At 37.3% G+C, this 19,259-nt stretch overlaps 1 protein-coding gene across 2 annotated transcripts in view; it reads right to left on the minus strand.

Annotated features, from left to right (window-relative positions):
• GPC5 (glypican 5) overlaps positions 1-19,259 on the minus strand; it is a 1,292,453-nt gene that overhangs the window by 1,030,334 nt on the left and 242,860 nt on the right. For both annotated transcript variants that reach the window (XM_014530085.1, XM_014530084.1), the window contains exon 3: positions 4,982-5,676. In XM_014530085.1, the coding sequence (XP_014385571.1) occupies positions 4,982-5,676 (695 nt within the window). The remainder of the gene's footprint in view (positions 1-4,981; positions 5,677-19,259) is intronic.

The following is a 19,259-nucleotide window of genomic DNA, read 5'->3' on the forward strand; positions in this document are numbered from 1 at the left end:
GGCACATATGTAATACCTTAATCAATAAAGAAAATAAAAGTTGGAGGCTCTACCTATTTCAAAGGGTAGCTGCTGAAGAGTTAATGTCAGCCCTTGTGGTCCATGCAGGCCTTGTGAGCACAGTCAAAGGGGAAAAATGTGAATGGAGTGGAAGATCTCATGGTTGGAATGAACATTCTTGAATTGTGAAGACTTTGAAAATTCTTCCTTAGTTGACAAATGTGAAATTACAGAAGTGAGCAGAAACCCTGCCCAAGGCTTATTACACTGCCTCTTGCCCTTCCCACACGCATTCAAGGTCAGCTAGACACAAACCAAGGGGATACTAAGAGTCAGTCTCCCCTGATCACTGTGGGCTAGATTAGGTCTCCAAGGCCACAAAATGGAAAGCTTATTGAAGAAAAAATGGATCAACCCTGGCCAGCCCTGCTCAGTGGTTAGAGTGTTGGTCTGTGAATTGAAGAACCTCTGTGGTTAGATCCCGGTCAAGGATAAATACCTGGGTTGCAGGTTCAATCCCTGGCCCAGTCCAGGCCCATGTGGGAGACAGGAAGCAGGGAGGCAACCAATCAATCTGCCCCTCTCAAATTGATCTCTCTCTCTCTCTCTCTCTCTCTCCCCTCTCTCTCCCCCTCCCTCTCTTTCACTATCTCTAAAAATCAATAGGAAAAATATCCTCAGGTGAGGATCAGTGGCCAGTGTTGGGGCTTCCAAATGTCCATTAAGGAACTTCCCAAATAACAAAAATTAGATGTGGAAAGACATTTCCCTGCTTATTCTTGGGGTAGTCAGGAAAAGCCACTGGTGATGAGCCATGACTATTGACTTTGTGGAGCAAGATGTGGGGAAGGTTGAGAGGCTCTGTTGGTCTTGTCATTCCTAACACCTGCACTGAGGTGTGCTCTGCACTGGAGAGGTTCTGGGAAGAATTATCTGTGCAAAGCTACGTGGCCTGTGATGGCCACAGAGTCATGGCAAATGAGGTGAGCCATCCATGGAGCCATGATGCTCTGTGTAATGCTGATTCTGGTAGCTCCGTGCCCATCACCGAGGGCTGTGCCAAAGGAGTTTAGCCCAGGCCTAGCTCCCAAAGGAATGCTGTGAGAGATGGTGATTTTTATAATCAGAGTGAGAGATTTCGTGTTTAAAAACTTTTTAAAAAATATATTTGTATTGATTTCAGAGAGGAAGAGAGAGGAAGAGAGAGATAGAAACATCAATGATGAGAGAGAACCATTGATCAGCTGCCTCTTGCATACCCCACACTGGTGATTGAGCCCACAACCTGGGCATGTTCCCTGACTGGGAATCAAACCATGACCTCCTGGTTCATAGGTCAACATTCAACCACGGAGCCACGCTGACCAGGCAACAATAGTCTTTTGATGAATGCTAATGGCTGAAAGTTTTAAGAGAATGGATTAAGTAACAAATATAGACATCTTATATACTTAACATTCTGGCTAAAGAAGGCCAAAGATAAACTCTAAAATGGTATACTTGAGACCTTTTGAGAGTTTGTTGAAAGGCAGGACCAAGGTAAGGGCAAATAAAACTGATTTTTATTTAAAAATAATTTTTTGTGTGAATAAAAATTTTTGTTGTTTTTTTGTTATATATATATTTTTTTCTTTAATGATTAAGGTATTACATATGTGTCCTTCTCCCCCCATTGCCCCCCCACTCATGCCCTCACCACCTCCCCACCCCCCGGTGTCCATTGGTTATGCTTATATGCATGCATATAAGTCCTTTGGTTAATCTCTCCCCCTTACCCCCACCCTCCCCTCCCTTCCCTCTGAGGTTTGATGGTCTGATCAATGCTTCTCTGTCTCTGGATCTGTTTTTGTTCATCAGTTTATGTTGTTCGTGAGGAGAGACAAAGAACTAGCCTCTGGAGCATTTGTCCCTCTAGGTGAAAAACATCAAATTGATGCCCAGCCAGTGTGGCTTGGTGGTTGAGAATTGGCCCATGAACCAGGAGGTCATAGTTAAATTCCCTGGTAGGGCACATGCCTGCATGTGGGCTCGATCCCTAGTGGAGGGCATTCAGGAGGCAGCTAATCTATGTTTATCTCTCATTGTTTCACTCTCCCTTCCTCTCTATAAAAATCAATAATATATATATTTTAAAAAAACATTAAATTGTTGAGAAGTTTTGCCACTTTTTAAAGACAGTTTAGAGACCTTAAATAAACTATACTGAAGCCAAATTGAGAACTTACTATAAGTAAATGTAAAGACTGTGAATAAAAAACTGGAAAGCTATAGTTTATTAATTGGACCTATAGAAAGCTTGAAAAGAAAAAAATTCTAACTATATAAAAGTTTAGCTGATTGCTGACATTACAAGCAAGATTAACTCCTTAGAAGACTTATCCAACAAATTCAACATCAAGTAGCTACCAAAATAGCCTTCAAAAACCATCAGAAACATGGAGAACTGCTTCGGACAGCATTGACAAGCTGTGGAGGACAATTCCGTTCTTCAGAGAAGCATAAAGCTGCTTTCATGTGAATCTTAAAAATGGAAGATAAGGGTGTGCAAAACTACTAAAGAGAGAAAAAAAATCAAAATCCTGCCTGGAGAGTGAGTTCCTAACAGTAGAGAGATCAAACCTGTAGGTGAACTCCTGCTATAAACGAGCCATTGGGCTGCTATTCCTGGGGAAAACAACATGGATTGTAGAAATATGGAACTGGACAATCGAAGGTATCAGAAATAGAGACCTCTTAATTGATGAATCTAAAGGATTTTTGATTTATGCAAATAAATTAAATATCAATTTACAAACTCTTGAAGAAAAAAAAAGACAGCACATATACCAAAACAAACTGCAGAAGCTAAAATCAGTGCACTTACAAATCATTTGAAAAATTTCCAACCAAGAAAGCTTTGTTGCATTCAGAACACACCCAGGTAGAAAGGGAGAGGCAAAATCTCCAACAGAAATATCACTGAACTTCATCAAGAAAAAAAATTATCCAATTTAGAGAAAATTTGCCCCATTCAATGTGGAGGAGAATTATTTCAAACCATATCAGTAATGCATACAAACAGCTACATATTATAAAATTCAATCAAAATTATTTCAGAAAATTTTAAAAGAATCACTAGGTGTTATTAAATCTTTCTTAGTCCCAGGACACAAAAGCTCATGCTATGGAGATAATAGACCTGTTAGCTCAGAGAAACCTCAATAACTTAAAGCAAATGCATATATAACACGAAAATTGAGAAATAACTTAAAGTTTCTGAAAACTATCCTCCCATTCCTTATTTTCAAAAATAATGCATTTGGCACAGACCTGAGGCCACAACCAGGTATCCTCCAGACACCAGACTGAGAGAAGACGAACATCTGGCTGCCATGGTGAGGGAATGAAAAGATCCAGGCCTAGTATCCACTGTTTGTCAACCCCCATGATCCCTCCAATCTGGCTGACCCCCATCCCGAATCAGCAGGTCTTCCAGGAGAGCAAGACAGAGCTATGTGGTTCAATGAGTTATTTTACAAAGAAAGCATATATCGAAGAATTGAATAAAATAGGAGTGAATAGTCTAGATAGAAGATATAAGGCCAAGAGGCAGAATAATTGTTTTCATATATCTGAAGTCCAAGATGGCTAAGACTAATTCCCCTTCTTCAAAGCATTACATTCTAGAGTTCCACACATGGCAGTTTAGGGTGCAGATAGTCATTCACCATAAAGATGAACCTTCCAATGATAGCTGTCCACAAACCCGATGGGTCACTGTTCTGGGAGATCTTGGTCCAGATTCCCCTTTATAAGCCTTCACACTTTCATAGATATTTAACAAATTCTCTCCCGTAGGAAATTAGGCAGAAAGAATTATGATTATCGGTAATTATTATCAAGCAATTAATATTACAGTATTTCTCAGCAAGATAAAATCACAAATTAGTCATGTAATGTTTTCAAAGTCTTATAAAACATTTATTCAAAAACAATGCAAGCTTGTTATTTAATGTGTCCCTCATAACATTTAGACATCTCTCATGAGGTTCATAGGTCTTGATTTGGCCCTGACCACTGCCAATCATTGCCAATCATTTCAGGAGAGGTTATCAAAGGGCCAAATAAAACTCTCCCCGCCCCATAATCCACATTTGCAGGAGGCAAATTTCCAAAAAAGATGAAGGATTTGGATCTCATCAGGCATGTGTTTCTCTAATGGTTTAAACAGAAGATACTTTTGATTTTCTCAAGAAATTGAGAACATTTTTTTTTCTAGTTGAAATTCATCCGACAGAAATATATCAGGTACCTCTATGGATTCCTTAAAGTGGAAATATGTATTTACTGAGATTAGACTTGGAAGTACTAGATCTCAGAGATTGCTTTGGGAATGTGAGAAAGTCATTATTTGCTGGCTTTCCAGTAATTTATTTTGAATTTGTTAAATTCATTGATGTGTGACTGCCTATCAAAGCTTGATAAATAGCTTATAAATCACTTTAGAGTTGGCAGAAATAAATATTAACGAGTCAATTTTCAAGGAATTTAAAGTCAGTTTCTCCTCCTCCTGTCACCGTAAGTTAAAAAGCGAATCTCAGTTGTTTCATTTAGAAAAGAATCTACAACTGTTTTGGTAATAATTGATTTTTATCAGGATAGTCACAGGACTATTTATGAAATGAAATCAAACTATTTACTTAAAAGAAAAGACTGCTCTTTGTAAATCCACCTTGGACTTTCATATGACAAGAGTTTTGTGTGGAACTTATTTATAAAACACAAGCACAGCGATGACTGTAATCATTTGAGACTAAAGTAACCCTCTTCACTGAGGTTTGCTCCGGGCTGGCCTCAGAAGAGGGAAAGAACAACGTGAATCTTGTGAGGCTTCCAGGATTTTAAACTACATAATCATGTGCTTAAAAACAACAAACTTTATGTATTTGGCTCATCTCTGAGTTCTAAAAGATCAGACAGCTGATATGGAGTGGCTGCCTACCTGTTCCGATAATTTCTGTCCGTCCAGGTGGGCCTGCATCACAGCATCATTCACAAGCAAGTGGAAGTTCAGGAGCACGTGTTCAATGTCATACGTTCCATGCATGGCATCTGACAGCTCTTCCAAGGACCGGATGTACGCATGCCAGTGTGGATTCAGCTCCGCCATGTGTGCCAAGCAGCCTCTCACGACGTTGAGGCAGTACCCCATGCACGGTTTACTGAGCGTCAGGCCCTGGCAGTGAGGGCAGTACTGCATCCTCAGGAGGGCTCGGCCACACTCCCTGGAGAAGAGCAGATGGTCTGTGGTATTGATGACTTCAATGCCCAAATTCAGTGCCTGCAGAAACGTGCGGCTGGGCAGCAGCGACCTCCCCATCTGCCCCATTACTCTTTGGGGGATATTACCAAATGGACTAATGTCCCGGCGAGCCATCCGGATGCATTCCGAGTACTCCAGGGAACTGTCAGTCACAGCAGGGTTAATGAGATGATTGTAGACTAGAGGGAAAAGACTGTCAAAGAATCTGTTCACAAATTCTTCAGGATTAACATCTGCACCAAACAGATAGAGCCCCACATCAGTGAAGAACTCCTGAACTGAAGCAGCAGCCTCTAAGGCCATGTTCCTGTAGGTGTTGCAGAAAAGTATGCTGGTGTAATTCTCTGCTTGTCTGATGAGTGTTTCAAGGGTTTCTGTAACAAAAGCAGAGGCAAAGGATGGAAAAGCTTAGTATTCATTTTAGAACTCTTTGTCCATCTGCTCCAGACAGTGAATGAGCTTAATGCACTGAAACTATCCTAAAGATCTAAATGAGAACGCTCAGCCTACAAACCCAATTTAGTTTCCGAAAGATGATGTCTGGTCAACACACAGCACACTTGTTTTACAGAAATGTTTTCCCAAAATCAAACACATTTAAAAAAAGAATAGAAAAAAAGAATTTACATGTATGTTATTTTATGCCTTAGTCATTCATAAGCCAATAATGAGAGGAAAATGGTATCACTGAGAAAATACTTTTTGATCATGAGTTCATTGTTTATCAAATATAGTGATATTAATTACTTGATTCAACATGTACCCTATTTTTATATTTTTTCTCAGAATGAAAACTAGTAGATTATGTACTAGTTACTCCTAAGAGAGGCTAAGTTCCCAAAGGAAAGTCTGACAATCCTTGGACCTCCTAGCATGTTCAAATTAAAAAGAAAGTAAAAAATGTTATAATTAAACCCCTAAATAGTCAAACCTTATTTACACAGTGGGAAAGTCGTGGGCAGTATTAATTGATGAAAATAAATAATTGTATGACCACCTTCTCCACTATCTTCTGTTGTTTTTAATCATCTTATCTTCAAAGACTTTATTGTGGGACATTTTATTTTATTACTAAGTAATGCTTCCAAATAAATTTTGCTGCAGAAAGAACAGAGAATAATTCAACCACAAATTAAGGGAGGTTGTAGTAATCAGCAAGTAGATGTTATACTTCAAAATAATAGCTTTAGGTAGCAGTTCACCACTGGTAATTACATTTTATAATTATCCTAAATATGATACATATCAATATAATATGTAATTAATTATAAAATACACCAATAAAATTATCTTCCATAACTTCAATCTGTTATTTTTCATTAGGTCATAAAAGACCACACAATAACTGTAACCCAAACATTGAATCCTATATAATAAAGAGGTAATATGCAAATTGACTGCCACACCCTCACACAAGATGGCCGCCCCCATGTGGTCACAAGATGGCCAGCAGGGGAGGGAAGTTGTGGGCAATCAGGCCAGCAGGGGAGGGCAGTTTGGGGCAACTGGGCCGGCAGGGAAGGGTAGTTAGGGGTGACCAGGCTGGCAGGGGAGGGCAGTTGGGGACAATCAGCCTGGCAGGGGAGCAGTTAGGCATCAATCAGGCCAGCAGGGGAATGGTCAGGGGGCAGTCAGACTGGCAGGCAGAAGCAGTTATGGGCAATCAGGCAGGCAGGCAGGTGAGCGGTTGGGAGCCAGCAGTCCCAGATTGTGAGAGGGATGTCCGACTGCCAGTTTAGGCCTGCCGGACATCCCTCTAGGGATCCCAGATTGGAGAGGATGCAGGCTGGGCTGAGGGACACCCCCACCCTGTGCACAAATTTTGTGCACAAGACCTCTAGTCTGTATGATAAAAGGTTTGTGGCCCTAACGCTGAGACAACCAAAGACTGATGCAGGTGGATGGGGCTGCGTGATTTCACACGCTGGGCTTCTAGTATATTATAAAAAGAGATGAAAAATTGTAAAATAAAATTAAATAATAGAAAGCAGAGGTGCAGGGAGAGCTGGTGAAATGGAACTGTATCATGAATTTGCCATAGTATCCTAAAAGAAGCTAACCACTTTCATAAAATAAGCTTTCATGAGATAAGATACAATATCATGTACTGAGACTGATTCAGGTTGGGTTCCAGGCTTCAGTGTGATATATCAAGGTACATGCTATTGTGTTCTCTTAAAATCCATATATCGAAACCTAATCTCCAATGTGATAGTATTTGGAAGTGGGACCTTTGGGAGGTGATTAGGTGATGAGGGTGGGGCCCTCAGGAATGGGATTAGTGCCCTTATAAAAGAGGTTTCATAGCACTCCCTTGCCCTTTCTGACAGGTGAGGACACAAAAAGAAAACAGCTGTGTATGAACCAGAAAGGGGACTCTCACCAGATAATGAATCTATGTGCACCTTGATCTTGGACTTCCCACCCTCCAGAATTCTGAGAAATAAACTTGTCTTGTTTATAAAACTACCTAGTTTATGATATTCTGTTGCAGCAGCTGGGACTAAGAGAGAGATTTTACCTTGCAATCAAAGGCAACAATTTTTAAAGGCTGTTGCAACTCTGATGAAACTGGAGTACTAGGAACTCTAGATTGTTAACCAGGCAGGGCTCATGCATTACCTGTGCATCTCCAGGGCCCACTATAGTATAAACTGCATTCTCAATCTCAATTAAAATGTGAAAGGATGAAAATAGGATGGTAACTGAAGGCTTCAACTGAGATTAGCTGCTCTGCCAAGTGAGAGAGAATTAACACCAGGTTTTCCCGACTGGCCTGACCATCTGGGCTGCCTGAGGAAAATACCAATGGCCAGGTCTCTGTACTGTGGATTCTAACTCAGTAGGCCTGCCATGGTCCAGGAATCTATATTTAACAAGCAATCATAAAAACAAGAGGGTGGAATTATTTTGACTTGGCCACAAATGGGATTGCATCAAAATAAAAGTTTCTGCACAGCAAAAGAAACCATCAACAAAATAAAAAGGGATCCAACTCAATGGGAGTACATATTTGCCAATGATACATCTGATAAAGGGTTAATTTCCAAAATACATAAAGAACTCATACAACTCAACAAAATGAAGACAAATAATCCATTTGAAAAATTGGCCAAGGACCTAAATGGACATTTCTCTAAAGAGGACATACAGAAGGCCTAGAGACAAATGAAAGAAATACTCAAAGTCACTAATCATCAGAGAGATGCAAATTAAAATGACAATGCGATATCACCTCATACTTGCCAGAATGGCTATCACTCATATATCAACAAACAAAAAATGCTCGTGAAGATGTTAAAAAGGAACCCTCATGCACTGCTGGTGGGAATGCAGACTGGTGCAGCCACTATAGAAAACAGTATGGAGTTTCATCAAAAAATTAAAAATGGAACTGCTATTTGACCAAGTGATCCCACTTCTGGGGATATATCCTAAGAATCCCAAGTTGGCCAGTTTTTGAAACGTTGCAATTGCATATATCTATAAAATGTTCTCTTTGCTTTTATAGAGGGGTTCAACAAGCATTCCACCATGATAGTCTGACCCCACAGTTGAAACCTCAGCTGCTACTAAAGCTTTCATGGAACCATGAGAATGGGTGTGAAAAGCAAATTAAACCTCTGTGGTTGGAACTAAAATAAAACTGTTAAACTTATTTATTATCAATAGCATAGGCTTGTTTTCCTCCTCTTCTGTGAGACTATGAACTGGGAGAAGATAGGTTGCAAGTTTTCTTTTGTAAGATAAAATAAGACTAGGTTAAAAAAATACCCATATATCACAAACATTCCTACATGCTTCCCACCAAATTTGCTAAGGTGCATGCTATAGGTGTATGTGATTGATACCTGCCATGTTTCTCAGAGCAATAAAGGTTCATGCTACCCCAAGCAATAAGACAAAGATTCCATCTGACTTCTGCAAACTCTAAATAATGCTGAAACACAATTTTTTAAAGTAAAAATTAAAATGTTTCTTTATAAATTCCACTCCCATTAATTTATAATTTATTCAAGAATATAGGAAATTCATCTTTTCCATTGCTATAACTAATGTTTGCAAATTAATTTATTTTGTAAAAGCAATGTTGAAGAGAATATATTTAATATTTAGTTGTATCCATTAAAAAAATAGGTATAGTAATTCCAAAAATCATTAGTTCTTTTGAAGGCTGCTCTGCACTAAAGGCAAAAATTGAAATTGATTACCTTTGAGTTCATAATTAAAAATAAATTTATGAAAAAATTCAACAATGCTGATTTTATTTCATTTTACACTAGTTTTTCTCTGGTTTATTGTTATTCTTTTCTTAACAAAATAAAAAACTGAAGAAAAAATTTAGGAAAAATATTACAGTAAAATTTTAAAATATTTTCCTAATATCATATGCATTAAAATTTTAGGTTTCATTATTATGTATTAACTAGAAGCCCAGTGCACGAAATCATGCGGCCCTGCCCACCCATGTGCACCTTGTCGCACTCACAGCCCCACCCACCTGCACATGCCTCACCCACCCACACAGGTCTTTGGTCGTTACAGAGTTAGGGCCACTGGGTTTTTATAATATAGACTAGAGGCCTGGTGCACGAAATTCGTGCACTAGGGGGTGGGGGTGGGGGGGGTGTCCCTTAGCCCAGCCTGCACCATCTCCAATCTGGGACCCCTCGGGGATGTCCAAATGCCAGTTAGGCCTGATCCCTCCCCCGACTGCCGGTTTAGGTCCAACTGGCAGTCGGACATCCCTCTCACAACCCAGACTGCTGGCTCCCAACCTTTCACCTGCCTACCTGCCTGCCTGATTGCCCCTAACCACTTATGCCTGCCAGCCTAATCACCCCTTAACCACTCCCCTGCCAGCCTGATAGAAGCCAAACTGCTCCCCTGCCAGCCCAATTGCCCCTAACTGCCCTCCCCTGCCCACCCAGGTGCCCCCAACTGCCCTCCCCTGCAGGCCTGGTCACCCCTAACTGCCCTCCCCTGCAGGCCTGGTCCCCCCCATTGCCAAAAAAACCCAACTGCCCTCCCCTGCTGGCCTGGTTGCCCCTAACTGCCCTCCCCTGCTGGCCTAATAACCCACAACTGCTCTCCCCTGCCGGCCATCTTGTGGCTGTGGGAGCCGCCATCTTTGAGGGAGTGGCAGTCAATTAACATATTCTCTCCTTATTGGCTGTGGGTGCCGCCATCTTTGAGGGTGGGCAGTCAATTAGCATGTTTCCTCCATATTTGCTGTGGGCTCCACCATCTTTGAGGGTGGGGCAATCAATTAGCATATTCCCTCCTTATTGGCTGTGGGCGCTCCATCTTTGTGACAGCATGGGGGTCAATTAACATATTCCCTCTTTATTTGATAGGATTGTATTACCCTTTGAATGAGACATTATATGTTCTCTAACATCAACATTCTGATTCTATCCTGAATAGCTAACACACAGTGAGTTTTAAAAATGAACTATTCTTCAATTGGTTTTCACTATTCTATTAACTCATCACAATATGTTATTTTTCCTTTTAATCTTTATTAAACCTGATATTGACACTTTCCAGTTATTGAATTACCTGAACATATGTTAGGTATGTATTTTTTATTTATATGTATTTGTGATCATAAATGTTTCTTAAATCCAATCAATAAGAAAAACTATAAATGCTTGTTTTATATACATTTCACTTTCTAATGTGTAGAAATAAACATTTGTGAAGTTTTGGTCCTAATAGGTTCATAAAATTTTAATATATAAAACTCTTATATCAGAAACTAAACAATCTAGAAGCCAATCTATTGAATTATCTTGTTAATAATTTTTATAAATGTTGGTAAAATCAGAAGCTTAATTTACAAATATTGTTATATCAACTCTGAATTTGCAAAATTATCACAATGTTCTACTATGTTTACCATAGAGTTGAGTGTTTCCATTTATGAAATTAATATTTTTATTTTGACAAGAATTTTGAGAATTGTCAAATGAACAAAATATTTTGCTTCAATGCAAAAGAATAATTCACATAATCAGAGTTTATAAATCTAAAGTAGGTTAGGTGCTGAATAATTCATCACATCTACTTAACTATTAAGGAGACACTAAACCGATCCTTTCATTACAAAGTTTTAATAAATAAAAAATGCCACTCACTCAAGCTATACAAGTAATAGCTTTCTATTCATGTGCTAGATAGTGTAATATATTTTGAAAATAAATAAACACTTGTTAAGCTTGCTTAAGGAATTTTAGCAATAGATTAGAAAAAAAATTATCTTTTTGTTGTTTTTCACTGAGAATTTCAATAAGTTCTTATTTTCAGTATTATCAGATCAAGTTTATCAAGGCCAAACCCCAACTTTCCTTTTAATTCCTGAGAGTGGTAGATTGAATAAAAACTGCAATTTAATTGCTGATTGAATAAAAACTTAATTTCTTCCAGCATTATGAGAAAATCAAATTATGTCTTATCTCATAAAGTAAGAAGTAAAGTTGGAATGCATAAAGTTTATCTGCATCTACTCCAATTTCAACATTAACTTTCTGAGAAATTTAAATAATAAAACACCTATAACAAGAAGTTTTATCTCAACCTTTTCCAGCCCACACTCCCTTCAGAGACATTTTATTATATGTACCAATGATTATTAAAACTTAAATCAAGGATTTAAACTTAAATATAACTGGGGAGATAAAATCAGATGATAGGGATTTAAAATTAAACTTGATAAATTGCTAAATCAGTGAAGATTAATATACAGGTATCCTTTTGCAATGGGAAGAAATTTAATATTTATAGAGCTTTTATTGCTTTAAAGATAAAGTTGACTTCAAAATGCAATGATCATGAAATAACTATTGTAATAACCTAACCAGCCTTACAGGAACAGACATTTTATGAACCTTTTTACATTTTTATTATTTTTGATATATGAACATTTTAAGATACAAAATTTAAAGTGTGTTACAATTCAAGACCACAGATATCCTCAAACATAGCAATAAAATAGATGGAGAAAGATTAAATTATATCAACCATGGATAATCAGATGGTTTTACAATGTGTATCTGGGTTGGAAATGTTCACAGTAAATTTACATTTTTGTGCATTACAATTCTCAAGTCACAGATTGTGTTACTACAACAGATACTTCATTACTAAACTGCTAATTTAGAACTAGTGTGTGCCTGAGATTATACATCTTTCTGAATTGAATTACAGACAAATGACAAGATATGTAGGTAATTTTAAGAGTAATTTCTCAACCAGTTTTAATCACATATACATTACAACGAACTGTAATTCTTCTGCTTTATTTTAAATAAAAATACTTTCTAATCATTTTAATAGTCACATTTAATAATGCCTTTAGTTATCAGAAGACCATTATAGCTACTCTGAAAATATACATATTTAAATAAAAGCAGCAATTATCTATTTCTCCAGTCTGGAAGTGTTTATACTGAATTCATCTCTATGATATTTGCATGTTTATTCAATTTTTTCATCAAGTAAAATGTGTAATAAATGTTTTCTGGAATATTAATTTAATGACATATTTTAATGTTATGCAGTATGATTTATAACATCATTCTTCAGAAATTAGTCATCTATACAAAATATAGTGAGTGGAATATTAATCTGCACTACCAAAAATTAATATACCGGTAATTAATCTGGTCTCCTAGGAAAAGCACTGCATGGAAAAATGCTTTCTCAACTTTTCTCCTCCCTCATCTCCCTCCCCATTATTTTGGCTATTATAGTGCTTCACATTTATTTCTAATATTATTTTATAACCATTTATGTTCTGAAAATCAGTTTATGATTTTAGCAAAAATTTGAACTTATAAAGTGTTTATGTAATACTAGAGGCCTGATGCATGACATTCATGCACTAGGAGGAGAGGTGGGGCCCCTCAGCTCAGTCTGCATCCTCTCACAGTCCGGGACTCCTCAGGGGATGTCCACCTGCTGGTGTGGGGAGCAGGCCTAAACTGGCAGTCGGACATCCTCCGAGGGGTCCTTAGCTCTGCCTGGAGGTGGAGAGGCTCGCCAGCCATGAGCCCAGCTTCTGGCTGAGTGGCGCTCCCCCTGTAGAGCACGCTGACCACTAGGGGGCAGCTCTTGTGTTGAGCATCTGTCCCCTGGTGGTCAGTGCGCATCATAGTGACCAGTTGTTCTGCCATTTGGTCGATTTGCATATTAGCCTTTAATTATATAGGATAACATAATTGCCAAAAAACTCACTGTAGATTGTTTCATGAATTATTGTGGAGTGAAGATTTTAAATCAAATCTCTTAATAACCTTTAAAATACATCAATGGAACAGAATAGAGAGCCCAGAAATGAACCCACACATTTATGGTAAATCAATATTTGACAAAGGAGGAAAAACATACAATGGGGTAAAGATAGTCTATTCAATAAATGGTGTTGAGAAAATTGGATAGATACAAGCAAAAATATGAAACCAGACCACCTTCTTTCACCATACACAAGAATAAACTGAAAATGGATTAAAGACTTCAATGTTACACTTGAAACCATAAAAATCCTACAAGAAACCATAGTCCAAAAAATCTGAGACATTTCTCATAGCAACATTTTTTCTGATAGATCTCGGGCAAGGGAAATAAAAGAAAAAATAAACAAATGGGACAACATCAAACTAAAAGTTTTTGTACAGCAAAGGAAACCATCAACAAAATGAAAAGACAACATATTCACCAATGATGCATCTGATAAGGATTAAATATCCAAAATTTATAAAGAATTTATAAAACTCAACACTAAAAAACAAAAAACAAAACACAATCCAATTAAAAAATGGGCAAAGGGCCTGAATAGACACTTCTCCAAAGAGGACATACAGATGGCCAATAGACATATGAAGAGATGCTGAATGTCACTAATCACCAGAGAAATGCAAATTAAAATCACAATAAGATATCACCTCACACCTGTCAAAATGGTCATCATCAATAAATCAACAAACAAGTGTTGGCAAGGATGTGGAAAAAGGGGAACCTCCTGCACTGTTGGTGGGAATGCAGAGGTGCAGCCACTGTGGAAAGCAATATGGAGTCATCTCAAAAAATTAAAAATAGAACTCCCTTATGACTCAGTGATTCCACTTCCGGGAATTTATCTGAATAAACTCAAAACACTGATTTGAAAGAAATATATGCACCACCATGTTCATTGCAACTCTATTTACAATAGCCAACCTATGGAAGCAAACCAGTGGTCACCGGTAGATGAGTGTATAAAAAAGCTGTGGTACATTTACATAATTGAATACTACTCGGCCATAATAAATAAATAAATAAATAAAAGGAAATCTTACCTTTTGCTACAGCATGGATAGATCTGGAGAGTATCATGGTAAGTGAAATACCCAGTCAGAGAAAGACAAGTACTGTATGATTTCACTTATGTGTGGAATTAATGAACAAAATAAACAAACAAAATGGACTCATAGATACAGAGGACAAACTGTCAGCTGTCAGAGGAGAAAGGGTTAGGGGGCTGGGTGAAAAAGTGAAGGGATTAAGCAAAAGCAGAACTCGGTACCTATCTAATCGGGTAGCTGTGAGAATTAAATGAACTTGTACATGCTCCATACCTGCATAATGTCTACAGGTGAAAAATGCTCAAATACATTAAAGAGTCATCATCACAGTCACCCTTCACTTCTGCTATGTATTTGCCATGAACTAGATGTCTCATTAAGTTTTTTTAGTAAATTAATTTCCTTGATTCTCCAACCCACTGTGTGGCTATTCTTACAATAATAATAATAATAGTTGTTGTTATTATTGTTATTATTATAAAGATAATCAAGTGAAACACTGAATATATAAGTGGTTTGCCCAAGGTTTACATAGAAAGTGACATAGCCTGGATTTCAATCCAAGGCCTCTGGCTCTAGACTCTAGGTTCTTAACCATTAGCATATATTATCTCTTTTTAAATAGGCTGAAAGTCTATTTAAATTAGTTGAAAATGGTCCGTTTGGTATATACTTAAATCAAAAACAAAAGAAAAGTGAGACAACTTTATTTATATGTCTAAATAAAATAGAAAGATTTCACCGTTAATTTAGCACATTGAGCCATTATGTGACAACATAATTTAGCTACTGTAATTACTTTTTTTGGAAATTAACCAATACTATTAATATAGCTAAAATAAATGAAGAGGTAATGCTACATATGTTGTGTTGGAGTCAAAACAGCTAAGGATTCTCTAATATTTGTAATTATTAACTGCAAAATTCATCTTAATCTCTAGAGAGATGGTCCAACCTCTTCCTAACCAGATTCATCGGCTTCTCAGGGCTCACACTCTCCTGGTTTCTCTAGGCCCTAAATCTGGTGTCATTGATCCTCTTACATCCATTATGGGTAATTTTTTTTCTTTCTGTTCCTCTAAGACCTAAGCCAGATTTTTCAAAGCCCTGACTGGAATTGAACCCAAGACCTTTTGGTCCACAGGGCGATGCTCTATCCACTACCAGTGGTTCTCAACCTGTGGGTCGCGACCCCTTTGGCAGTCGAACGACCCTTTCACAGGGGTCGCCTAAGACAGTTATGAAGTAGCAATGAAAATAATTTTATGGTTGGGTCACAACCTGAGGAACTGTATTTAAAGGGCCAGAAGGTTGAGAACCACTAAGCCAAATCGGCTGTGGCAGTATTGGGAAGTTTATTTACTATTTCTAATTAGACATCATAAGTATTCTTTCTTTTTAAAAATATTTCCTATTGCCATATATTGCCCAAAAATCTATCTTCTCATCCAGGGATTACTGGTTCCTCAGCCCTTTCTTTCCTCATTCCAATAGCGAGCATTCTGAAAGTTTCATCCTTCCTTTTACCTATCTACTTACATACAATGTTCACTCCAGGAGCAAGTCAAAACACCATAGACCTGAACAAATCAACACAATTTAATTTACATTGCACAGCTTTCAAACAGCCTAAAAGGATATGCAGGTGCCAAAAAAGCTATTTTATCAAGTAGCACGTGGCATTCTAAATTAGCATGAATTGGACCTACAATTCCTCTGACTACATAATTATACCGATCTCAATCTTTCCTTTTTTTAAAAAAAAATATATTTTATTGATTTTTTTACAGAGAGGAAGGGAGAGGGATAGAGAGTTGGAAACATCGATGAGAGAGAAACATCGATCAGCTGCCTTCTGCACACTCCCTACTGGGAATGGGCCTGCAACCAAGGTACATGCCCTTGACTGGAATCAAACCTGGGACCCTTCAGTTCGCAGGCCGACGCTCCATCCACTGAGCCAAACCAGTCAGGGCTCAATCTTTCCTTTTTAAAGCTAGCTGTACAAAATCCACAGATGTACAAAAGCAAAACTTCTAGTACCCTCTAAAAAAGTTTATTTATTTATCTTATTGTGTCAAATCACTGCAAGTCATTGACCACATTTATTGGTCTAAGAAATGTCTTTAATTTACACGGTCTTCTAGAAAATTTAGGTGGATTTTTTTTTCACCAAGTGATGAAGTACAAACGTGTGTATCTTAGTATCTCATATCATGGTTCCTGTGGTATTTGTCTACAGTATACTGCTAAGAATATATTTGTTTCTATTAGCTTTATAGTAAAAAGAATTTCGTTGGGCAATACAAACATAGTCATTATACAAATACATACTGAAGTAAAATGCTGATGAGTTCTAACCACCTTATGTCCTAATATTAGGGAACTTAAAAAAACATAAAAGGTTTTAATGACATTCTAGAATTTCCTGATTTTAGAGCACCCTAGCCATGGTCCTACAGGTCTGCTGGATCATACTGCCAAGTGTCATGTTTGAGTGCTTCCTACAGTGACAGGGCAGCACACAGAGAAGAAATGCATTGGAAGCATTCACTCCAAAGTTACAGGCAGTTTAATAAATATACTGTTCCTGCCCTGACAAGAGAGAAACTCCTTTAGAAGGTAGGCAATCTTTTAGACTATTACATTCTTTCCAAATAGCAGGAGGAAAAAATTGCAATACTTTCTGACAAATGAAATGGGCTATAGAGCACAAAATCAATCAGACTGAAGAGAGTCTGTTTTACTACAATATCCTTTCCTGCTTTCAAAAATGTTACCAGAAAATATTCCAAGAGTAACATAGTCAAAAGCAAAAAGCATAGGATAACATAATTATGTGATTAAGCTATGAAATGTTGGCAGTCCTTTATAAACTTGCTAGAAGTCTAATTCTTTTTTTTTAAAAAAAAACTGTGCTTCCAAAGATATCTTTTAAAAATCTAAATTTTAAATAATTATGATTTATACTATGGATTTTCCTTATGAAAATATAATAAATACCCCCCAAATATTTGTTAAGTATATTATTGCTACAATTTTGCAGAGCAAGGGCAAAGCTTTTGAAATGTCAGTATATTAGGAATGCAAAAACATTTGATCAATGTACTAAAATTCATCTCTCAATGCCCCATAATCATCTCAGGGACTTTATTTAGGCTTGCTTCTATTAATATTATTTTAGATAATATTATTCTAGAGCCTTTCTCATACCTCATTGCCATGTTTAATTCAGTCAAAACATAGTAGCTTTGTAGTTATTACATCAAATGTCATAAAGCTACAGTTAGAAACTTTATTTTTTAAAAACTTGTTTCATTGGAAATTGATCTTAGCTTTTGTGTGGAAGTGTATCTATGCATTTGAAAATCATTAAAAAGTAGAACCCATCATTTAGGAAAATACTAATCAATGTGGAGCTTAACAGAAGGACCAAGTCACATTTCCTCTGTATTGCACTTGTACTTATGAATACCAATATATTATCTTCTATTTTGAAAATATTATCCATGGTGCTTCTTATGTCTTTTTCAAACCTCAATGCAATCATTAGCATTTTTTTTATTTCAACAGCTTTTCCCACCTTGTGTTGTAGTCTACACTTGTCATTATTGCACTTTGTTTTCTATTTTCAATTTTAATTCAGATTCACCTTCCATATATACAAGCTGTTCCCTGTTCATATACATTGAAGTGTTTTAGGCAAACATAGATGGTGTTCTTGATTCCATCAACAGCCTTAAAGAGTAGTGGTCCCTCTACCTACCTCTTCTAAATCTCACAAGGTTAAGAGCCAATTCACTTGCTAGCCATACCAAATAATAGCTTCTTTTCAAAACTATTACCTGCATAAAACTTAAAGCTAGCTCGGTAGTTTCAATAAAGCCACATCCTCCCACCCCATGCAATTTGTCTCACACCATTTTGAAAAGCCTCATTATTGTTAAGAAAATCTTTAGTTATCCTGAAAGCATGAATGAAGCCTGTTGTAATGTTCCAGAATTATATAAAAATATATATTTTTTAGAAATTGTTGAGAAGTTTTGCCACTTTTTAAAAGACAGTTTAGAGACCTTAAATCAACTTGAGAACTTACTATAAGTAAATGTGAATACCGTGAATAAAGAACTGAAAGCTATAGTTTATTAATTGGATCTATAGAAAGCTTGAAAAGAAAAATAATTCTAACTATATAAAAGTTTAGCTGATTGCTGACATTACAAGCAAGATTAACTCCTTAGAAGTTATTAAATTATTCAGACAGGATTGATTATGCATGTGTGAAGGGATACAAGAAAAAAATAACACTTGGAAAAGTTTGACCAATGGTATTTTAGTACACACTAAATAAAATCCACTAGTTATACTACTCTAAGTATCTACCCAGAGTACTGTGCAGCTTTCAAGCAGGTTTCTGGCCTTTGTTTACCTTCTGTATTTGAAACTTTGTTGCGACTCCAGCTCTGAGATCCCGGCTGACTGAAAACAGGTTACTAGGGTTTTGTTTAGCTTCTATATTTGTTACAATGTTTCAAACTGCAAGCTCAGAGGCCGGCAGCGGCAGGCAGGGAACGTTGGAGTCCTCCGTCACTGAAGCAAGCAAGCCTCCTGTT

The sequence above is a fragment of the Myotis brandtii genome, unplaced genomic scaffold (genome assembly GCF_000412655.1).
Source record: "Myotis brandtii unplaced genomic scaffold, ASM41265v1 scaffold71, whole genome shotgun sequence".
Taxonomy (NCBI): Eukaryota; Metazoa; Chordata; class Mammalia; order Chiroptera; family Vespertilionidae; genus Myotis; species Myotis brandtii.